The sequence below is a fragment of the Opisthocomus hoazin genome, chromosome 24 (assembly GCF_030867145.1).
Source record: "Opisthocomus hoazin isolate bOpiHoa1 chromosome 24, bOpiHoa1.hap1, whole genome shotgun sequence".
NCBI lineage: Eukaryota > Metazoa > Chordata > Aves > Opisthocomiformes > Opisthocomidae > Opisthocomus > Opisthocomus hoazin.
Window position 1 is genome coordinate 1,271,302 of NC_134437.1, and position 22,451 is coordinate 1,293,752.

At 56.3% G+C, this 22,451-nt stretch overlaps 3 protein-coding genes across 5 annotated transcripts; all 3 read right to left on the reverse strand.

The window, feature by feature from the left end:
• Window positions 1-129: 129 nt before the first annotated feature.
• Window positions 130-4,551, reverse strand: SCN2B (sodium voltage-gated channel beta subunit 2). Of its 2 annotated transcripts, XM_075442572.1 has the most exons (5): window positions 4,338-4,551; window positions 2,602-2,750; window positions 1,383-1,549; window positions 797-1,007; window positions 130-642 (listed from the first exon to the last, which is right to left on the reverse strand). In XM_075442572.1, the coding sequence occupies exons 1-5, from the start codon at window positions 4,502-4,504 to the stop codon at window positions 443-445; spliced, it is 894 nt and encodes a 297-aa protein (XP_075298687.1). In that variant the 5' UTR covers window positions 4,505-4,551; the 3' UTR covers window positions 130-442. The 2 variants fall into 2 exon arrangements, with proteins under 2 accessions (XP_075298687.1, XP_075298688.1); XM_075442573.1 differs by lacking the exon at window positions 2,602-2,750.
• Window positions 4,552-6,340: 1,789 nt separating this feature from the next.
• JAML (junction adhesion molecule like) lies at window positions 6,341-12,824 on the reverse strand. 2 transcript variants are annotated; one of them, XM_075442418.1, is made up of 8 exons: window positions 12,302-12,824; window positions 10,198-10,482; window positions 8,699-8,862; window positions 8,094-8,319; window positions 7,804-7,930; window positions 7,372-7,432; window positions 7,081-7,176; window positions 6,341-6,857 (listed from the first exon to the last, which is right to left on the reverse strand). In XM_075442418.1, the coding sequence occupies exons 2-8, from the start codon at window positions 10,238-10,240 to the stop codon at window positions 6,696-6,698; spliced, it is 879 nt and encodes a 292-aa protein (XP_075298533.1). In that variant the 5' UTR covers window positions 10,241-10,482; window positions 12,302-12,824; the 3' UTR covers window positions 6,341-6,695. The 2 variants fall into 2 exon arrangements, with proteins under 2 accessions (XP_075298533.1, XP_075298532.1); XM_075442417.1 differs by having other exon boundaries at window positions 7,804-7,933.
• Window positions 12,825-13,768: 944 nt separating this feature from the next.
• On the reverse strand, window positions 13,769-21,324 carry MPZL3 (myelin protein zero like 3). Its single transcript, XM_075442411.1, is given in 8 exon segments — window positions 13,769-14,921; window positions 16,946-17,009; window positions 17,866-18,031; window positions 18,686-18,896; window positions 19,907-20,073; window positions 21,157-21,232; window positions 21,234-21,290; window positions 21,292-21,324. Coding segments are annotated over 8 exon segments (801 nt in total). The 3' UTR covers window positions 13,769-14,894.
• Window positions 21,325-22,451: the final 1,127 nt, after the last annotated feature.

Here is a 22,451-nt window from a genome sequence, read left to right on the forward strand (position 1 = left end):
GCTCTCTCCTAGTGGGACAGGGCAAAGATACCTGGGCACAAGTCTGCCCAGCCCCCTCCGCCCCTCCTGGCACCCCCTGCTCCAGCCCCTCCCTGCATAGGGACCATGCTCTCCCCCCGCCCCCCCCACGCCACCCTGTCCCCAGCACCTCCCCACAGCCCCACGCAGGGCTCTGGCACTCTGAGGTGCCCAGCGGGTGCAGGGGACGGGCCGGTCCCAGCTCAGCCTCAGGGGCAGCCTCGCTGCGCTTCAGCCACCCTCCCCAGCCCTGCCTGCTGCAGCCAGGCGCCGGGGACCTTCTCTTACCGTACCCTGCTCCAGGCTGGCTTGGGTATTGAGATGGAAGGAGGGATGCTCTGGGGAGACAGAAATCCTTGCTCTGGGAAGCACATCAAGGGGGTCACACTGTACAGGGGTGAAGAGGGAGGGGCGGGCAGGGGGGTTACTTGGTGCCCTCATCTGGGTTGCCTTCGCCATCTGTCTTCCCTTCCTCCTCCGTCTTCTGGTCGTCCGTGTTCAGCCTCTGCTGCTTTTTCCGGCGCACGCATTTCACCACCAGCAGCACCAGGATCACCACGGCCAAGAAGCCACCTACCGAGGCGCTCACGATGACAGCCACCGTCGAGTCGTGCTTCGGGGGCTCTGGGGAGACAGGGCACGGGCTGGGGCAGCCAGCGGGAGCAACAGGGAAGAGGCAGGGCTCGCTCCCACCGGAGAGTGAAGGCAGGGCACGGGACGGAGAGCCAGCCAGCACCCATGGATGCCTGACAGCAGAGAGGACCGCTCTGTCACTTACCTTTAGTAAGCACCTTCAGGCTGATGCTGGCGTGGCCTCGCTGCCGGTCCGGGGGGTTCAGGACGTAGCAATTGTAGGTGCCCTCATCCTCCAGCTGCACGTTCTTGAGGGTGAAGGACACATCGTATTTGGTGGGGTTCCCAGTGAACTCCACCCGGTTCCCAAAGCGCTCCAGCTGCTTGTTCATGATCTTCATCCGGAACTGCAGGAACTGGGCAGCCCACATGGGAGAGGAGGTGAGACAGTGTTTGGCACTGCTCGCGCCCACTTTCCCCAGCCAGGCATCCCCCTCCCCTGCACGTCTCCACGGTCCCTGCTCAGCTCCGGCTGCCACCGTTGCCAGGGACAGGATCTCCTCGCGGCGCCTCTCCCCGCTCGTACCTGCAGGTCCTGCCCCATCAGGGCAGCTGCCCTGACCGCTGCTTCTTTACACAGTCGGTTGCTAATTCTCCCTGTGGCAGAGGAGGGCCAGGTAGCAGGAGCACATGTTAGGAGCAGGCTCGGGACCCCAAGGAACGAACGCACATGACTACTTCAGTCTGGTCCCAGGACCTCTCAGCAGATGCCCAGCCCCGATGAGACTCACCAGCTCCTCAGAGCAGTTCCTGCACTCCTGGTATGTCCAGTTGAGGGAGAACTGCTTGTTCTCCACCTTGTAGCAGGAGTTGAAGGTGCAGGAGAGCTTCACGGAAGAGCCATTCAAGGCATTGATGATGGTGGGAGCCATGACCTCCATGCCCAATCCCGTGGGCGCTGCCGCCAGCACAGAGAGCAAGAGCAGAGACGCAGATGAGTTAGAAAGGTGGCACAAGCAGCTGCCCCGCTGGCTGGGCCGCCCCCCCCTTCCCACCCTGCACGCCGACTGCCTGCACAGCTCTCGCCCTGTGGCCTGGGATTGCCTTTCAGGGATGCCCACGCACAGACCACGCTGCGACCAGCCACGACCGGGGCTCCCCTGCGCAGCAGCGACAGGGGACGAGGGGGGAGCAGCCCCAGCCCTGGCACCATCCCTTGGCCCGGCTCTGCAAGGGCTGATGACCCGTCTCTGCCACGCCTGCCCTGATTGTGCCTGGTGCTGAACCCTGCTGACTCCAGGCAAGCCCCGCTCCTTGCCGCTTGAACGAGGCTTTCCTGCTGCAGAATCGATGTGCAAAGGGCTGAATGCAGCATCAGCATGCAGGGCTCAGCGCCACATCCGCGCAGAAATTTATGGCTGCGCTCATCAGATTTCGTTCCCGGCAGGACGCGCTCCGGCGGCGAGGGCTGGGATCTGCCAGGGCCAGCCTCTGGGGGCTGCAGGGGGAATGCAGATGCTCCCCCCTCCCAGCGGTGTTCACGCAAGGATGCTCTAGTTGGGAATGACCAAGTCAAGATCTCAGTCACTCCTGGGGGGACAAGGCCAGTCCCTGCACCCTGGCCTTGCTGTGGCAGAGAAACAGGGGCATTACTCGGTGCAGCTCACGGGGCAGGACAGCTCAGCCGGGGCATGGGCGGGGGTGAGGTGTCTGCGCCCTGCTCTCCCTCCCACTCCTTCCCTGCAGCTCCCCTAGTCTGCCGGCTGCCTCAGCAGCACCCGAAGCCCAGCACTTGCATCCAGCGTGCTCTCCGCAGCCCGCAAAGGGAAGGGTGCGAGACAGGGTCCTGCGCAGCCAGCTGCCTGCAAACTGAGGCTAAGCCCCACGAAGCACAGGGACGGAGAGCCCTGGAAGGACTGCTGCGAGGGACGAGACTGTAAGCGGGGGCTATGGCACCCCACCGGGCAGGGACAGTGACACTGGCAGCAGGCGCTTTGCCGATCACCTCACCTCTCCCCTTTGGCTGCTGCTCTTTGCTCGCAAACCTTCTTCCTGAGGTGCTCCTGAGTCCAGCCCTGCGGCCAAGCTGCATGCATGTCAAGGCTGCTCCGCTGGCCAAGCCGCTCCGTCTGCAAGCAGGGCAGGAAAGGGGCCAGGCTCTGCAGCCAGGGAAAAGAGGCTTTTCCAAGCTGCAGGGATGGCTGTTTCGAGCCACAGGTCTTGCTGCGAGGTGCGAACCAGCAGCATCCTGAAGCCAGCTGGCTGGGGGCAGAGGGGTGCCCACCAGGTATGGCCAAGCCCCCGGAGATGGCTCTGCTCGTGCCGGCAGTCGAGCAGCCGTGGCGAGCACCGTCCACCCAGCTCCAGCGCAGGGATGGGGACGGCACCCTCCAGCCCTCCCCGCAGGGTGCTGGGAGGCAGGGATGGGGAGAGCTGGTGCATGGGGATGAGTTGCAGCATCCCAGGAAGGAAGAAGTGTCCAGGCCCGAGCCAGTGCCCGAGCCTTGCTGCACCATCGCAGCCCACCCCCTCAGATGCTTTCAAGAGAACCTGGTAGGGGTGGGAGAGCAGAGCTGGGAGCCTGCCTGTCCCAGGAGCCCTTGACAGACCCAGCCCAGCAGGCCTGGTTGGAGGGGTCCCTGCACAGAGGCTGTGCCCTGCGCACCCACGGTTGGGTGGCACGGCTTTGTGCTGCGTCCTCGGGGCTGCAGAGGGCTAAGATGCCAGCAGGAGCTCTCCCAGGCTCTGCAGCCACGGGGCAGCCCCAGCCAGGGCTTTGCCCTGCCACCTGGTACGGCAGCAGTGCAACGCAGACAGCGTGTCCTCGCAGGCAGGCAGCACGCGACAGCCATGTGCCCTGGGAGCACCGACGTGCACGGGTCCAAGCTCTGCCGCTGCCCCGGGCGCCCAGCACCGGGGGACAGCAGAGGTTCGGAAAGAACCGCTCAGATCCCTGGGACGGACAGTCCAGGCTGTGCCCTCAGTGCTGCGCACGCTCCCAAATGTGCTGTCACCCTACACCCTGCACCCCAGAGCACCGGAGGTAAAATTACACGCAGCCTCTAAAGCAGCCCTTGCGGGGCGTTTTATCCTCCCGTTTCCCAGCCTCTCTCGTAAAGCCCAGGCAGCCCACCAGGAGCTCCAGGACAGTGTGAACAGCACTCCACAGAGGTGATGCGTTCCTGTTTCCGATCAATACAGACCCAAGCCTGCTGACACATGCTGCTGGCTCCAGGGCAGGGCAGAAATGCAGAGAGCACAGTTCCCCCCCAGCGCGTGCGGTGCCGTCAGCCCAGAGCCCACCGCCCCAGCAGCCAGCCACAAACCAAAGGACGGTCGCAAGGCACCCGCAGCCCACCAGCCATCGCCTCACCAGCCAGGCAAAGCCAGACCTGCCCCCTCTCCCCGCCGCAGCCCACGGCCCTGCCTGGCATGCAAACAGCCTCACACTTCGAGAAAACCTCCAGCAAGCAGGATGCACGGCTTGCTTTAAGAGAAGCTGCAGCTGCAGCAGCCCCCCCCGCCTCAAAGCGGGTCGCCCCGGCTGGCGGATTTCAGCAGGGTGCACATCGACCACCTCCGCCCCGTCCCTGCGGCACAGCCTCGCGCCTGCTTCCCCGGGCCGGGAGGGGCTGCTCGGGAATGGGCTGGGGGAGGGGGCTCCTGCCCAGAGAGGGGGCTTCTCCCCAGCCTGGGTGCTCTCCCCTGGCAGCCGTGTGCATGCAAGGGGTCGGGTCGACACTTACCCAGTGAGAGGAGCAAGCTGAGGCCAGTGAGGAACAAGGTGGGCTGCGGGAGCCAAGCTTCCGGGCTCATTTTGAAGGACTTGTGTGTGTGGAGAGGACGTGGTGTTGGTGTGGATTTTGGTGGTGGTTTGCTTTTTTCGAACGCCCGGGTTATTTGCAGGTGACATACAACATTATAGCTGCTTTATTCCCACAGCCCAATATGGCTGGAGCGGCGCGGGGCGAAAAAAAACGTAAATGCTATGGTTGGTGGATTTCAGCAGGGGAAGCGGGAGGGCAGGAAAATTTTCCGCTGAACAGAAGGCGACGGCAACTGGCGCTCCCGCTGCCTGCTCCGGGGTCTGGTCGCGGGCGGTGTCGCAGAGGGTCTCCTGCAGCGTGCTGAGCCCAGGGCAGCTGAGGAGCGGGTTTCTGCTGGGATTCCCCCTGGCCGTGCAAACTTGCTGCCGGAGCAAGCAGCGCTCGGGGCTCCTCTTCTCCCCGGGCAGCCAGGAGCCCATGGGCTCAGCCAGTGCCCCACGGTGCAGGCCTGGCCCCAAGGGCTCCCACGGGCCCCTGCAGCCCCCTGACTGCAGTGGAGCAATGCAGATGCGTCACCTCTGCCCTGCTGGAAGCCGGCGACCAGCCCTGCTCGCAGCATTCACAGCAGTTCCCACTCCCAAGAGCCCAGCTGGGCCCAGGAACATCAGCAATGCCCTCCTGAAGCCAGGCAGAGAGCAGAGGGACTGATCTGGCCTGGGAAGAGCAGAGGGTCCCAAGGAGGCAGCCCGCACAGCAGCCTGACCAGTGCGCCCAGGCGGAGGCACGGCCACGGGCAGGCAGCCTGCAGCTCCCTCGCTTCCCAGGGGAAGCGCCTTCTGCCGGCACCTTCCCCAGCGGTGTGCTACGCCAGGGCAGCGCCCAGCAGTAACAGGGCTAGAGAAGGTCTTTGGTCCTCTTCACATCATCGATCAAGGAAGCCTTTGGGCCATGGACTCCAACCCTGGATTCAGGCTGCAGAGATGGGCACAGGAAGGAGGCAATGTGACCTGATGCAGACCAGAAAGCCAGTGGCAGCATCTGCTCAGCCACCTAGCTCCTGCGCCCTGAGACACGGGATGGTGGGGTTTGCTGCAGCAGCACCAGTGAGGAGAAAGGCGAGGGATGGCCTGGAGCCAGAGCACATCTCAGCTCCTGTGCACCACAGCCCTGGGGAGGAAGCGATGGGGCAGTGGGGAGGCAGGAGGGACGCAGAGGTGCTCTGCTCCCCAGCCAACTGCCGGAGGGGAAACGGGGCAGCCGCGAGAGCGGGCATCAGAGAAGTGACTGGATGAACGCAGGAAACCCGCTCAGCAAACACACTCCCAGCCATGCCAGGCACGCAGAGCCCGCTCTGCTCCGCCGCAACGGCTCCCACGACCCTGTGAAGGCAGCAGAGGTCACACGTAACCCCCCGACACCCCGAAACCAGCTCCGGTTGCCGGTTCCCGCTGTAACCCCGTTGCTTGGCTCCATCCAGGAAAAGAGAGGAGGGTGTCAACGTGAAACCAAGGAGTGCCGCCGGCGCAGCCTGCGCCGCAGCCTGCCACGGGCGCCGGGCGGGCTGGGGTCCGCAGCGCTCCCAGCCCCGCACCTGGAGGTGTCAAGCATCTATATATAGCGCGGAGCGGCGCGGGCGCTGCCCGGGGGCCCGGCCCGGGCCACAGCCCCGGGCGCAGGGCACGCAGGGTGCCGGCCCGTGGCGGGTGCGTGGGCAGTGCGCGGGAGCACGCCCGCGTCGGGGACCCCGCTGCCCGCGGGGGCTGCCCCGCTCCCCCCACCCCCGCAGAGCCCCTGCCTGCTGCAGAGGGACCCCCTGCGCGGCCCGCTTGGCTTCACGGCTCCGGAGCTGGCGGCGCAGGCACCATGCGCGGGGCTGCGCGTGGTGTAGGGGCTCCCGGGCCGGGCAGGTTTGGCACGCTTGGACATGGCACGCTGAAGCGGGAGGTAGAAGGAAGCCAGGAACAGGGCAGACTCCCTGGGTTTTATTCGCTTGAGAAGATGCCGTTGGCACGTCTGCACGGCTCCCGCTGCATCTCCCCCTCCTGCCCCTGCCATCTCTCTTTGGAGGCGGTTAGCTCGGGACCCGGAGCGAAGCTCGAGCGTGGAGGCTGGGCCCGCTGGGCCCCCTCCGGAGACCAGGGGCCAAGAGCCAGAGCGACACGGCTCTCCCGGTCCCCCCGCAGACAGCCAGGGTGGGACATGCGCTGGACAGAGCGCGAGGCGAAGGGCAGCGCTGCTGAGAGGAAGGGCTGGCAGCAGCAGGACGCTGGCCTGCCCCGAGGAGCAGAGATCCTTGCACACACCTGCTGGCTGAGGGGCTGACGGCCCCCAGCACGGCTATTTCTCCCCCTCTGGAGCCCAGGGAAGCGCAGGCTCTGGTCTGCTGGAGGGTTCCTCACTCTGTCCGCCGCCCTGTCTCCGCTCTCCCATCCATTCTGCCGGGATCGCCCTCCTGGCCAGCTCCACATAGACGCCGTTCTCCTGACAGGGAGAGGGGTGCTGCAAGGAGCAAGGGACAGGACCTGAGTCTCACCGCACGTATTGGGGCCCGTTTGGAGCGGGCAGGAGGCAAGGAACGCTGCTGGCTGATGTGGGGAGCGAGGGGTCAGGCCCTGCATGCCCTCACCCTGGGGGGCTGGTGATGCAGGGGGTCACACCAGACCTACAGCTGCACTCCCTCCCCACACCTGCCACAGCCCGGGGCAGCTGCTCGCCTCCTCACCATGGTTATGTAGGTCTCCTCGGCTCTCTTCTTCTTCCCTGCATCCTGTTCAGCCTGGGGTACCTCAGCTCCAGGGATTGAGGAGTAAAGCGCTTCCTACAAGGGCAAGATCAGGACGCTTGGAACCAAGCAGTCCCGTGTACGCCATGTCCCCTGCCCTGCAGCCCTGCGCACCCCACGCCTCCCCACCCCCCACCTCTCCTCCCTCTCCTCGGTTCCCACGGGTTATGGGGGTGTCCAGGGCAGGGCAGGCACACACTCCTCTCCACTCAGCTCAGCCTCAGCTCTCACCTCTGCTTTGTTCTTGCTGCCACTGTTTCCAGTCCTCTCCAGGGCCGTGATGGCTGTAGACCTTGAGGGAATGCAATGGCGGAGTCATCTCCAGCAAGAAGCATCACTTACTCTCGTCATGCCCTCCCTCCCCTGGGACACTGGGATCCCTTTGCACATGCCTTGGCCAGGCCATCCCCGCTGCTGGCACGCCAGGAGCCAGGAGGTTTGGGAGCGAGGGGGACCAGCCGGGGCCGTGTGACGCCAGCAGGCAGCAGGAGCCCGCACCCCGCTGCAGGTAGCAGCATTGACAGGGGAGATGAACCCCCGGCTCCCCTGCAGCTCCAGCCCCGCTCCGGCAGGTCAGGCTAATGCTTGGCCAGGGAGAACAGTGTAGGAAGCCTGCAAGAAGGTGCTTTCCTCAGCCCATAAGCCCAGAGCAAGCCTTGGTACCTCTTCCTCAGGCTGAGTCCGGCCAGGAATGCCAGCACAACGGCCACACAGCCACAGCCCACAGTCGCAGGCCAAAACCAAGTGTCTCCCGGGGCCGCAGCGTCCTGGGCGCTTGCTGCTCCTCGTCCTGCTGGGGAGACACCAAGGCCGGGGATGGTGCACACAGGGACCCCGGCTCTACTCCAGAGGAATCGTGGTGGCAGGTCCAAGAGCCTCCTGGAGCCTCGGCAGCCCCTCTATGTGGGGCCGAACTGGGCGGCAGGAGAGGGGAGCAGTCACAGGGCACGTACCTCTTGGTCCCGCGGGGCTGACATGCAGCAGCGTATGGTTCTTGAAGATGCTGCTGCACTGGTGCAGCCGGATCTCACACACGTATGTGCCAGTGTCGTTCACCTGTACGTCCTCCAGCTGGATGGAGCCATCCCAGTGGGAGACATCCCCTTGCCACTGCACCCGGTGCTTGAAACGGCCCACAGCGATGCTACGGTTGCTGTAGTAATAAAACACCATCTCGTCCTGCCAGGGCACAGACAGGATAGGTGAAAGAAGCGCAGCGGAAGGGCACTGCCCCGTGTGCCTTCCCTGCTCAAGAGCCCTCAGACCCACGCTCTCTCCCCGTGGAGTGCTTGCCGCACGCGAGAGCCCAGCTCGCTCCCACGCCCTCGGAAAGCCCCTGATGCAGCACCCAGCGCTGTGGTTCCCCTGCAGTGCGGAGCTGTGGGGAGCGGTGGAGGTTCCCCACTGCCACGCAGGGGAAGCTTCCTCCTCTCAGGGCCTGAGCCATGCAGCCGGGCTTCCCCGCAGCCTCCCGAGAGCAGCATGGCTGCCTCGCTCGCCCTCCCCTGCCGCCTGCCCCTCGCCCTGCTCCGCCGCCCGCCCCTGGGTCCCGACCCACCTTCTGTTTGCCGGCTCCTGCCATGCGCAGCCAGTCCACCTTGTCCACTGTCCAGCCCTTGGCCACTGGGTCTAGGAAGAGGCACTGCAGCAGGACGGAGTCCCCAGCACTGGCCCGAAGCTGGGACTCTGTGAACACCCAGCCAGCTGACCCGTCGCATCGCTCTGCCAGGGACAAGGACAGCAGGATGAGTCCAGGGAGGACGGCCAGATGCAGCCTGCCTGTCCGCATAGGTATCTCCTCTGCAGATAAGCCTGGGGCTAACAGCACTGACCAGTGCAAAGCCTCTCCCTGCCCCCTGCTTTTGGCGTGCCCAGGATGCGGGGCAGCACATCCTCCCAGCCGCCAGACCAAGGGCTGCCGCGCTCGCCGAGCAAGCCACGCAGAAGGCAAGTGGGGAAGCACAACCCCAGCCCTCTGCGTCTCCAAGCCGAAGGCTGCAGCTCCTGCAGGGCTGTTCCTGTGAGTCACTGGCTGGGAGAACCAGCGCCGCTCTCATCTGCACCAGGCCAGGGGCAATTCAACCACTTCACATGGATTTCAGTTCCTCTTTCACAACCTGCCCATTTGGCTTCCTTACCCCTTGCTCACAGGCTCCCGACCTGGGCTTGGTCTTGTCTGGTCACATAACTACTGCTTAGGGTTTCTAGAGAAGCTGGACAGTGGAGGGGGGGGAAAAAAACAGGGACATCAAAGAGCCCAGAGCTGACATAACCAGCACGGAGCAGCTGCCGACACAGCAGGCTGCAAAGCGTGTGGCAGGAAGGGGAAACAAGTGGGGCAGAAAATGCCACTGGGGCTCGTCATGAGAAACCCTGTGTGCCCCAGGGTCTGCACTGGCAACACCTAGCAAGCAGAGCGGCTGAGGCTCTGGCACTTGTTTGTCAAGAGCTAGGTGAGTTGATTCAGTGGGAAGCTGCTCAGACAGGTAGACTTTTCCTGGTGTCTTTGCCTCTCTGCTCAGTCTGTCCACAACACTGAGGGCTGGGCCCTGGCGAAGCACCAGATACTTGTCTGATGCCCTGTAAATAATAAATGCAAAGTGCTACACCTTCCCAAACCGGTTTCTTTTGGTCTTGACCAGCTGTGGAGTTGAAAATGACAAATATTTGCCAGTGGAGAAGACCAAGGGAGCCAGCTGCCTTGAGCAGAGCCAAATTCAATACCTGGGAAGCCTTTCCCTGTATTTAGACTTGGCAAAGCAGTTCTGCTTCTTTCAAAGCCTCAGAGCCTGGCAGAACAAGTACAGGACTCCATCTAGGGATGCCATCACAATTTGAAGCCTATGTATATGGGAGCTCTGCAGGATGGGAATGTGCAGCGCCCAGAGCCCAGAGGAGTTACTGGTACCCAGGAGCCCAGTTACTGCTGCCAGCTCCACGCGCCTGCGAAACCCCAAGGGGTTCTCACCGCAGGAAGAGAGAAACCGAACAGTCTTTCAAAGGCAAAGGGGAAAGCAGGCAAGGTAAGTAAAACCACCAGAATGACTTACAGCTTACCCAGAAGTGTCAGCAGCAGAGTCAGGCTCAGCAACACCTTCATCTTATTCTAGCAAGAACAGCAGAGGTGACGCATGCATCAGTTTCCCCGGGGCAGGACACCAACTTGCAACCGAATTGAACTCCACGGTCAGAAGACGACTTCCTTCACTTCTTCGGAGAGGGACACAGTCTTTGCTGCCTGGATGTTCAGCCTCTCAGGCTAGCCACTATCCCAACTGGCAGCCTGCAACTCAGTCAAGCGCAGATATCAGGCACGACTCCGGTTTGACGCTGCTCTGAGCCCTGGAAAGGAAGAGAGGGCAAGCAGGGGGAGGGCTCAGCCTGAAAAACCTTTGCATTTTCCCCTAAGTAATGAATCTTTCTGGTGGTTTGGGGGTCGAGTTTCCAGCATCTGAACCGAGACATTCACAGATGTTGACTCTGCTCAGAAGCAATGGGACGTTTTTTCTGCTACATGCTCAGAGAAGCTTGGTCCTGAAAACACAGACCCCTTACTCTAGAAATAACCCCTTGCTCCAGGGTGCTGCATACGGTGAGAACTTCTGCTGGAACCCTTCAGTGTCCATTCAGACAGTGCCACGTTTGGTCACAGTATTCAGTTTGACCTGCTGCACATCTCTCAAAATCAAACCGACGCCTCCTTTCAACACATAGTAGGTATATCCTCCAGCCCGAGGAAGGACTGGCCATCATCATCGGGAGCATGCCAGCCAGCGTTCACGTGTGGATCACAGGAAGGCAGTAGTCAGCACCCTGCTTGCTGTGTCTCTGCTCCATGACTCAAAGCTGTGCCCATTCAAAAGTGATAAACGTCTTGAAGGGCAAAACGTTATAGAGAGAAGCCCTCCTGCTTGGAAAACCTTCACATTAGAGCTGAATTTGAGGCTGCCGTTACCAGCAAATGTTTTCCAATACATGCATTTTTTGCTGCAGAAATTGACAGGCAACAAGAGCCAAATCATCTCTGAAATCTTGCTAGCTTCTCTCATTTTTCCTCCATGCCCTGAGAAAGCTGCCGTCTCTTTACACAACCAGACATGCTTGCTAACTCCTTTTTCTTTCCAAATGCGTTCTTCTCAGCAAAGGAAGCTCAGAAACCCTGAGACAGGCTCAGACAGGGATTACAGACCCAGAATTGGCTGCTGCGGGCCCCATGGGTCTGTTCCAGGCTGAGAAACAGTCACTATGGCTTTCCCGTCAGTGCCTGGTGTTCTTGCCTGCAGTCCATGATGTAAACCCACCTCTGCCCTTCATCACCCTCCCCTTTCCACAAACAAAATCCTGAAAAGTGGCAGCAAGCCTTCTGGAATTCTCTCAAATCTGCCTTTCAACCAACAGGACCAGTTTGGGGGCTGGGTTTTTTGGAGGTGGAGGGGAGAGCTGTGTGGTTTGCCTGCACTGTCTGCAGCTCTGCCATGACACAGTTTGCTGCACAGCCCGCGCTTGTGCATGCGCGACCTACAAACGCATGCCCAGCTCCAAAGCTCTCAGCTGGTGCAGCATATCTCGGTGCAGCGGGCCAAAGCATCCTACTTCCCAGCTATACTGCCAAAAGCCACAGAGCTCAAGCAGAGCTACACTCTCCCAGGACCACCCGCACGCAGGACCCAAAATAGAAGCCAGCTTAAAAAAAAGTCCTCAGCACAGAGAAGCCTGCGTACTGGGATATCTACACTCAGACTTCAGAAGTTGTCTGCAGCCGAGCTACTGAGGCTCTGGTCCTTATTTGCCATCAGATCCTTCCTGGATTTACTACCCGGTTGCTCAGAATAAATTCTGGTCCTGTCTGGGAAGACGTTTTTGCAGGGTCTCCCTCTGCAACACGCACCAGCAAGTGGGCACGGTGCATGCATCAGCTGAAAACAGCACCCACCCACCCAGGCTGTTATGTATATTACAGTGCTGACACATCCAATTCATTCAGCAGGATAATTGCCTTTACGAAACAGATTGGAGGAAAAAAACCTCCATAGATACCAAACTGCCTTCACAGTTTCCTACTTTTGCACATGGTATTTGAATCCTCAAGACTTCTGTATGTCCCTAGTTCTCTTTTCAGAAAAAACGAACAAACAAAAGTATTATGGCAAAACATACTCACCTAGTGTGGCTTGGGGCAGTCAACTTGTCTCTTGCACAAAGGGTTCTTCACTGACCGATTCAGAGCATCAGAAAGAATCAGTTGCTAAATTGTCTTGAGGTTGCATGTGCAAGACACTTGTCTTCCTTACCAGTCTGTGGTTTCGAGTCTCTTATTTCAGGTTCAGTTCGGTGGTCGCTTTCAACTTGCAAGAGGAAGTTCAGAGCTAGACTGAGGTACTGACAAATCAGCACGCAGCTGGGACTCTTACGGAGAGGCGAGAAGAACTACAGGTGCGTATGCCCGAGAGCAGATGATGGGCATGCAGCTCCACAAGAAGACACTTCACAGGCGCCAGACGTGGCTCAGTCCCAGCTCTTCCGTCATGGCAGACTGATCCGATCGGTCATGCTGGGAGAAGTCAAGAAGAGAGAGGTGCTTGGCGAGCAGGCCTTTCGCGCCTGTGCTCCCTCCCGGTTTATTTCGGGGATCAGAGCTGGGTAAAGAACCACCACTCCTGCGGAGCGGATCTTGTCGTGATGAGGTAGCAGCAGCATGTGACACTGAGCAACTTTGCTGAGCCTTACTGCTGGCGCTACCAGGGGCACAGGGCCCCTTTATGGGCAAAAGGGCCGCTGTCAGCACACTTTTCACAGCGTAGTCAGCTTCTCCCTTTCAAAACACATACCAGATACACAGCATGGACTGCTTTCAGCTCGCCCCACCACCCACCGTCACTTTGAAAGTGTATTTTCACCCTTCCTCTTCCTCTTCAGTACCACAGCAATCACTGTTCTCTACCCCAGTACCAGTGATTTTAATGCTACATGGAGCAACTTCCATACAGCTAGCAAAGGAAGAGAAAGTTAAGTTCAACGCTATTCACAATCCAGAAAGCTATTAGCTTCAAGGTAGCAATTTAGCTTTGCACCAGAGGGAGATTTGCCCGGCGTCTAGCCCACTGTTTGCAAAGGAGTTGCAGTCAAAGGCAAACGCTTTGCAGAAGAGTAATTCATTTCCACAAAGAACTTGAGTGATGTATTAGTGCTGAAAGTGGAACAACAAAGCCACTTCCTCTAGGCTGCACATCCCCCCAACATCCTTTCTCAAGAAAGTTTTGGTTGGGAGAGACATTGTGTTATCAAGAAGCACAAGCCTTTTATGTATCACTTTATAGTAGCCAGGAGAAAAACATACTTCTTTATTTGGAGACACAGATCTGCAGCTAACCTGCTTTGCAGTCAGGAACTTCAACACACCTGTAACTGGCAGCCGCCACAGAGCTGCTAAAGGGGGTCTCGGTACGTGTTGCCTTCTGAGTTAAATCTGTTCCCTGAACAGCTTTGCCCATCATTGCATGACAATTTCCATAGCTAAGCAACAACTCGGGACAGTAGTTTTGTGAGTTCACCTATATTTAGCCATATTTAGCCAAATAAAGAAACCCAGAGCCCAGAATGAAACAAAGCAATTTATTGGTAACGGCACATCAGAGTCAGCAGCAAACTTCTAACACACATGTAAAAGGAGACTATTCGACCAATGCCGCATACAGAAAGGAAGTGGAAAACAGCAGCTGTTTAGGTATCGAGCAGGCGTGAATTCCGCTGCTCTCCGCCATCCATTACTGGACAAGGTTGGTGAAAGTACTCTTTCTTACCAGGCATTCATGATGCATGTTCAGCTTTTGCCCTAAAGTGGTGCCTAGAAGAAGAGAGGAGGAACATGACTGTTCTTCTGAACACGAAACATTCCTTTGGACACTGCTGGAGTCATTAGTTGAGGTAGATGGGGTTATGTTTCCCCAGATTCAGAGTCTCCATTTGCATTTCTGATTTTAAAAAAAGTTGTTTTATATGAATTGTGCTTCACTTCTACACATAGAAGGAGATGTACCTAGTAATGCAGCTGTTGGACAAATAATAAAAAAAAAGGAAAGACAGAACTCAACAATGTAAGGTAACACTACTGTGCAGTTGGTAACTTCAAAACAGAATCAGAAAACGGTAGGCACTGAATGGTGACGCTGTAATTAAGTGGCAGATCAAACCAAGAAAAAAGTTAAAAAGCAGTAGATTCTCTTCACTCCAAGACAAAGGATGCCATATACCAACTTAATCAAACTGTTTTAAGTCCTTGGCATGTACGTTCCAAAAAAATTGAGAAGAAAACGTTGTCAATGCCCAGTGATGATCACCTTAGAGAGCTGACTTCACTCTGGAGTAGCCTGTGCTTCAGGGAATTCAGATTCAAGGGCACAGGAAAGGAGGGATGTCCCCAATAACAAAGGAAACAAATTTGCAGGTAAACTAAGAAGCACGCATTGTCAGACCGCTGGTAGGAAACAGGCTGTAAAGCTGTAGGCACTGAGGTTTCTGTAGGCACTGGACAAATGCGGTTAAGAGATTTTTTTTCCAATAAATTAGAAAGATTTCAAAAATCATTACTCTGTGCTTCAAAAAAAGTGAATTATCCCATTGGCATTATTCTTCGAATGTACCAAGATCAGAGCAGTCCTTCAATCTTGCACTGGTTGTCCAGCAGCCTTCGCACCTATCTAGCCGTGATTTTCAGAGCTGTACTTTTGTTCTTTATCCGTAGCTTTAGCCTTTCATCAGTATGGCTCCTCTTCATCCGTGTCCTAAACAGGGAGTATGGAGAGAGAAACTGAGGCTATGTATGCAGGCATGAACCAAGTTACGAGTTCAACAACATGTGGAGTCTGCTAGGCTTCTGACAAGAGCTTAAATGCTTCCCAAAATGCTGCTGTGCTTGAGTAAGACATAGGACCTGTAGTCGTATAAGCACTTGCAGCTAAAGCTGTTTGACTTCTCACAGATAATTGGTAAGATGAATTGCCACTGTAGAACCAAGACGTGAAGCATATTTTAAGAGAAGCAGCAGCTAAAGCTCAAGCAAAATACGAACAATAAAGTGCAGACAGCCACTTTCATAAAAAGCACCACCAGTCCCTACAGAGCAGGTCCGGAGCAGCCTGAGCTGTTGTTTTTCAGCTACAACCACATACTTTCAGATCCCCATCGTCTATTGTTTCAACCACAGTAAACATTTGATGGTGTCCCCACAATCCAGCTTTGCAGCTCTCAACTTGAAAGAAACTCCAACATACTAGCTCTATAAGGGAAATCTCATTAACTTTCCAGCCATTTTAAGTCCAAACAGATTTTCACTGGCTTTGCAGTTTTAATCATTTGGTAACACATTAAGCTTGAAAAAGTACATTACAGAAGCCTCAAAAATGTAGAATCATTAGCATGAGTGAGACAGGATGTTCAGAGACTTGGTGAGCTACGTATTTCGGTATCAGAGAGCAAGGTATTAAACAGATGACAAAATACTCGACATGAAAGCAGCAGGATTATAGCATTCAAATTTGCCTTCTCTGAAAGGATGAGAAGACGTTTTTCAATTTTTCAAGCTTCCACCTGTCTGACAGTGTTTGCCTCACCGAGCTCGGGCTCCCATCCTTTCCCATCTCCCCACCTGCAGTACAGCAACGGTGCCTTCCTCCTCCCCAGCAAGCCACTTGCAACGGCCTCTACATCTCCCAGGGCAAGTCTCCCTTTTGCATAAAGCATCTTCTGCTTTCTGCACCTCTCAGAACTCTTGTTCCCAATAATGCTGTGCTGGGTCTTATGCAGAACTGTAAATATTTCCTATGAAACTGGCATAATTGCTCATTTTTCATTCTGTATCTAACAAAGCACAGCAACCACCAGCACACACTTGTCTGAAGGGGCATGCATTTAGTACATTTTAAATCACTGGCATCAGAACAGTGAATCAAGCAACACATATTGAAATCCTCCTTAACGTACTTCCTGACAGCGTATAGAAGATGTAAAGGTGCGTCTGAGGTAAGCTTGCTCTGTAGAACATCAGGAAAAAATGAAAACACTCTCAAATTAGGCATATTAGTGAGCTGACTCTGAAATGTGCCACACTTATGGCTGTGGCTGCTCATGCCAGCACACAGAACTCAGAGGCACATTTAACAAAACAAACACAGCAAGTGGCAAAAACATTCAGTAGTTTCAGCACAACACATCTGATTAACAGGAGCTTGCCGACAGGGCAGCAGGTGAACAAGCAGAATTAGAAGACAACCACCACTTCACAAAACAAAACAAACAAAAAGCCAGAAACAAACAAACCACAAGAGTTTAGCAGGATTACGTTGTGACAAAAACAGCGTAAGTAGGAAGAGCTTCAAAAAAGACTCAAGGCTGCACACTACTGCCTTTGCAAGAGACATAGTGGACTGAGGTATCACTGCCTCCATTCCCTGCCATAGCACTGTCAAACCCCACACTGGTTTGGCAGAGCCTTTGAAGAAACTACACAGCACAGTAGCTAGCACTTAAAATTCTGAATTTTCACCTTAAAACTTAGATTTCAATAGTCAAATGAAAAATCAACTTGGTGGATCTCCAGACAACTTCCCCTACCAGTAATGCAGTATGAGCAGCAGTTCTCGCTCCCTATAGCCCGACGTGGAAAACGCCAAGAAGCATAAGCCTAGCCATTTGGGATGCTTCTCTGACATCCAGAGGCGTCATGACAAGCTCTACCTGCTGCTCTTAGCACCTCCTCTGAGCACCAAAGTTGACAAAACCACTTATGAAAACACCAGTTCTCGCTTACCACACAGTTCAGACACCAGTCTTTGAGTTTCCCCAAGCAGTTGCCTCTCTCTGTATGTTCAGGCCTGTGGAAGAAGCACAGGATTAGGTTGGACTTCTACCTCAACACACATGCTAGTATCTCCTATGAACTGTGAATTCTAGTTCCACCACACCAAATTGAAGGCCTGTCATCATGATGAAAAGCCTTTAACTCTGCACAGCAAAAAGAATAAAGGATGTCAGGTCCCTTACTTTGAAGGCAGACGTTTCACTTAAGTGCCACAAAGAGTACGACACGAGTTGATATATGGCTGGCAAATCTTACAACACTAATCAGAACTTTGCATTAAAAACCCACTCTGCAAGAAATTGTAGTATGGAATTCATTGCAAAAACAGGTGCAGCTTCAGCAGTAGCAGTGTTACCTTGTTGTTCGCACTACTGAACCTTTCCAGAACAGAATCCTCTCCAGTTCAGAAGGGAATTCAGTCTCCGAGGCTCATTCAGTACCTGGCATCTCTGCTCAGGCCATCACAGGGGAATCAGTTAGCACTATTCAGTTTGGTTTGTTGTTACAGCTTCTTCATACCAAAATGCAACACATAAAGCCCACACAAGCAAAATATCTTGCTGATTTAGGCTGAAATAAACCCGATTACAGAAGTGAAAGACAGGCTAACCCTAAACTTCTTCAGTTGCAGAGCCTCGCACGAATGACAGAAAAAAAAGGATGTATAGCACTTAGTTTATGCTCCAACATGGGGACTTTTAAAAGCTTTCTCACCGCTGGCTAAGTTGTGCCCATGGAGAAGCAGACTTCAGTGACAGAACTGCAGGCGCCAAGAGCTACATAATGAAGGACAGAGGAGAAACCGTCTTTTGGCCTGTGTCAACAGGCCAAAGTAGAAATATAGGCTTTAGATTCCAGCCAGAACTTACTCATCAGACACTTCGATGGAGGATTTCTTGCAGCCAGATTTTTTTTTCTCCTTTAGCACTCCGAATTTCCTTCCCATCCTTATCAACAGCAGAATGACCACAATGATGGAAGGCAGAAATACTAAAATGGACAGGAGCACCGCTGAAGTCAGCTGGAAGGAAAGGCCTGCAAGAAAGACAGAGCAGCCCAGTTGCACCAGCAGTAAAACACAGCTTTCTTAATTCTGGCTGACAAATGTTCATCCAGGACACAGGTTGCTAGCCTTTTCATACAAAGCACAGAGCTGGCAGATTTGAAACAGCTTGTCACTGACTCTGCAGGACTCCCAGCACATATCCAACACATTAGGGTGCTTTCTTTGCAAAAAACTACAAAGGAAGGCAGGTCACGACATAGTTCTCTCAGCATGTCTAAGCTGCAGATTTGGGGCAGGTCTTGCACGCAGGGCAGATGAGGAAATTGAGTATTACTGAGAATCACTGTTCACGATGTGACAGTTATTTTTAGACCAGTATTTCCTAAATGCTTATCTTGTTCTACTGCTGCAATAGGTGGAGACCAGAACTCCTGAACAAACGCACACTTTTGATTTCTGTTATCACCACAGGTACCTCTGTTCCCTCCTGCCCCCCAAAAACTCAATGGTTCTCAATGCATTTAGCTCAGAGAGACGGGTGAGGTAACTCTTGCTGAAATTCTGGCGCAGAACTCCAGAGGGAACCCACTTTACATGTGACGCTCAGACTTCCAAGACCCCGACAAAGCTGCAGTGCAGCCACATCACATAGATGAGGACATGCTATTGAAACGGAGGCTTACCCCTCTCCGTAACTATCAGCAGTGTCTGGGGAATGTTATGGTACATGTCGGGAGGATTCTTCACGCTGCAGATGAACGTCCCATTATCGCTCATCACTGGGCTTTGGATAGCAATGGAAGCATCACCCTTGGCCACATTCCCAATCCAGGATATCCTGTCTTTGAACTTTCCCACCATTGTTGGGTACGGAACAGACTGATAGTGAAAAATCTAAAAGGAGGCAAAGACAACAACTGTGCCAATAAAACACACGTCTGAGAAAGCAAAGTAAACTCCTTTTTGGATTGTAAACAGAAAGGAATACACATTGAGAAGTCAGAAAGAATACTTCTTATATAGGAGACCTTTTCAAGTTCCTATTTAATAATTCTGAGTCAGCCCCACTTCATTAGATCTCCAGTGCTTTCATCTACCTGCCTCAGCTCTCAGATGTCACTATCACCATTCTGACCAACATGTTCCCTTCTGCAGTTCTTTAGTTGAGAAGCAGCGCAGGCTGCTTCTCTCGTGCCAGACAGAACATTGTTGTTCTTCAGCTTCTGCTTCTTACACTTTTGCTCTTGCTGTCCTGCAAGCAGAGACTTAGCAGACCTCACTTCATACAAGCAGCACCCTTTTGTTCCAGCTACAAGGACACACCTAAGATTTCAAACTCCTCAGGCAGCAGAAGTCACTGATCATTGGTAAAGATGTGCATTTTCTGCTTCCACCTTGAATGAGAGATTTTCAGTGGGTTTTCAGACTTATGTATTTATGCTTATATTTCAAAATGCTGCCCACAAACCAGCAAGTAGCAGCGCATAAACCTTAGGGGCTGTCATCATCACTGTCTTCAGACTGTCATTGCACACATTCTTGCCACTCCAAGATACATCAGCCATGGACCGCACGACAGAACTGCTAGGGTACAGCCGCCTTCAAGAAAGCTACCAGTCCAGTGCTTTACAGTCGCTCTACACATTGCTACAGCACACAGTGCAGCACTTGTGTCAAACCCAAAAGTTTATCTACTTTAACATCACTATTCTATTATGTATTTACACAGAATATTTTTGCCCAAAGAACACTACAGCAATTTCACATGGGACAGAAGGTGTCAATGAGAGCCCCAAAGTGATGAAGCACCATAACAAGGCAAACAGAAAAAATATCATCACATATTCAGCATGCACCAAGGCCTGGCCAGTCTCCACTAGAGAAAGTCTCCCTATTCCACCTACCGTCTCCATCTGACCACCTGTGAGGGGCCGGTATGTCCAGTCTACCGTCAGGCTCTCGGTGATGGGAGAACTGGATTTGAATGAGCATTTCAGCGTTACTTGTTCACCAATATAAGCTCTCACTTTAGGACTGGCTTTAATTTCCAGTGAAAGAGCATTGCAGACACCTGGCAGAACAAGCACAAAAGACAAGGATTAGTTTCTTGTTATCTGTGAGGCGCAGAAGTGATGATGCCCCAAAGGTATCCATGCACGTGCAGCTCAACCACAGTCCAAAGACTGAAGCACAGTAGTGACTACGTCCTCGCAACGAAATTTGACGAAAAGCAGACAGCTTTCCTAACCTAATCTCTGTGGGACTGGAACTAGCCTCGATTGTTTGTCTGGAAAATACCTCCAAGAGCCTAGAGATATTTAGATAAGGAGATAAAGAGCTGAGAAACTGAATGCACTGGCTCTCTGTGGAGTTGCAAAGTGCCAGCTTTCGGTTCTGGCTCTGCGTGTCTCGGCCCAGAGTGACAGCGCCCGTGACTTTCACAGGCAAGGGTAGCAAGTACTCTCGCTCCTTGTTTTCAGCGTGTGCAGCAACTTCTGCCTCGTCCCACTGCGATGCTCCAGCCCGGGACCAGCTCAGCCTGCCCGGCGCTCGGCAGAGCACCCTCGCACCCTCCCTCTCGCGGCTCTCCCGCTCCCGGCTGACCAAGATTTCCTACAGCGATACTCTGCGTGAAGCCCTGCCCCACCCGCCGCAGCCGGCTCCTCGGCTGCGCGGCTCGGGGGGGAGCAGGCTCGGATCCGCCCGCTCCCCTGCCAGCCGCGGCGCGGCACACCGGCTCCGCGGGGCTCCGGGCAGCTCCCGCTGCTCCCAGCCGCCGGCAGAGCGGGCGGGGACGGGACGCAGGTCCCCGCGCCCCGAGTGCGGGCAGAGGGCGGGGGGGGGGGGGGGCAGGGAACGCTGCCCGCTGCCCCCCGTGCCCAGCTGCGGGGGCTGGGCTCCCCGCCACGCACCGCAGCTCTGCCGCCTCCAGCCCGAGCCCGGAGCCCCCCCCCCTCCCGCCCCGCGGACCATCCTCGCTGCGGGGGCCGCCTCCCGGGCGCCCACAGCCCCGCTGCCGTGCGGGACTCCCGGGCGGACCCCACCGCGGGCAGGGGCAGCGCCGGTCCCCTCCCGTCCCGTCCCGTCCCGTCGCGCCCCGCCGCCGCGGCAGCCCCCCGAGGCGGGGGCCGGGCACCCGGAGCGCCCCCGTTACCGAGCAGCATCAGGACCCCCCGCGGAAGAAGGAGGCGGCCGCCGCCGCCGGGCACCGCCTCGCCGCACCGCATCCCGGCTCCGCTCAGCGCCGCAACATGGCGGCTCACCTGCGGGCGGCCCAGGTGAGGGCGGGGGCAGCCCCAAGATGGCCGCCCCGCGTCGCCATGGCGACGGGACGCCTCCCACCTGGGGCGGCGGCGCCCGCTCCCGGTTCCCCGCTCCCCGCTCCCCGGCCCGCTCCCTGCGGGGCCCACCGGCACGGGGAACCGGCCCTCCGGGCGCCCAGCGGCCCGCGGGGCCCCCCACCCTCGGACGGCCCGCGGCGGGGCGAGCCGGCTGGCCGCCTGCTCGGTGCCGGAGACCCCTGGCCCGGGGAGCCGAGGAGCGAGCGTCCCCCGCGTCGCAGCGCGGCCGCAGCCCCAGCACCGCTCTCCGCCGGGCGCGTTAATTTATGACACACGGGAGCAAACATGACAACATGCAGACAGATAATGTGGCCGGCATATTGCGAGTTATAAAGTCATAAAGACACTCTCTCAACAAACGGGCTGATGTTTTCATTTGGTGCTGGACAAACACTGTAACAGCTCTGCGGTTTCCAGCATCTGGGGCTTCGTTTGCCTTCGACGTGAAGCCTACGGGTGTGCAGGGTGCGTGCTGCGCGGGCGCATCAAATGCAGGGCCGAGACGCGCTGGTGGTCGCCTGGGCCGCAGAGGGAGGCAGCGGGATGCTGCTGGCGTCGCTGGAAGCCTGACACCCTGCTAGCAGCCATTGAACGCCGCCAGCCCCGCGGCCGGCAGCAGGCCAGCCCTGCGCCGGAGCATCGCTCGCTCGGGGCGGGCTCGGAGCTCGCACCGCAGCAGCCGCTGCCAGCCAAGGTTTCGGGGTGCCTGCAATGGTCTGTGTAAGGCAGCTGAGTGGGGGAAAGCAGCGTCCCACCGGGCAGCAGTGTGCTGCCACAGAGGGGAGCGGAGGGGGCTGGAGAGCCGAGGGAAAGGAGGTCAGCATCGGGATGTGGTGGCAGAGCAGGAGTCGGACAAGGAGGGGAGCTGCCAACGCACATGGCTGCAAGCCGCGCAGCAGAAGGCAGCGGCCTCGGCTCCCATGGTTACAAAGCCTACTGAAGCTGCAAGAGCTCGACGTAAGAACAACACCCCCTGGTAAAGGTTATCCCTAATAAGAAACAGCATGCGTTCCTGAACTGTAATGCTTCCCATTTAAAGCAGCAAAGAGATTTAAAGTACGCTTGTGGCAACTGGCTGCTCCCCTGACCCGTCATGTAGCCAGCCTTC

Bases quoted from the DNA above. Each gene is read 5' to 3' on its own strand.
- SCN2B (XM_075442572.1), bottom strand. From the start codon at position 4,504: ATGTCACCTGCAAATAACCCGGGCGTTCGAAAAAAGCAAACCACCACC. The intron at 2,751-4,337 runs GTAAGTGTCGAC...CCCTGGCTGCAG, and splicing joins CAGCTTGCTCCTCTCACTGG to AGCCTGGCCCCTTTCCTGCC. The intron at 643-796 runs GTAAGTGACAGA...CTGTCTCCCCAG, and splicing joins CCTGAAGGTGCTTACTAAAG to AGCCCCCGAAGCACGACTCG.
- JAML (XM_075442417.1), bottom strand. From the start codon at position 10,240: ATGAAGGTGTTGCTGAGCCTGACTCTGCTGCTGACACTTCTGG. The intron at 7,433-7,803 runs GTACCAAGGCTT...CATTCCCTCAAG, and splicing joins GGACTCAGCCTGAGGAAGAG to GTCTACAGCCATCACGGCCC. The intron at 6,858-7,080 runs GTGAGGAGGCGA...TGCTCCTTGCAG, and splicing joins AGGAGACCTACATAACCATG to CACCCCTCTCCCTGTCAGGA.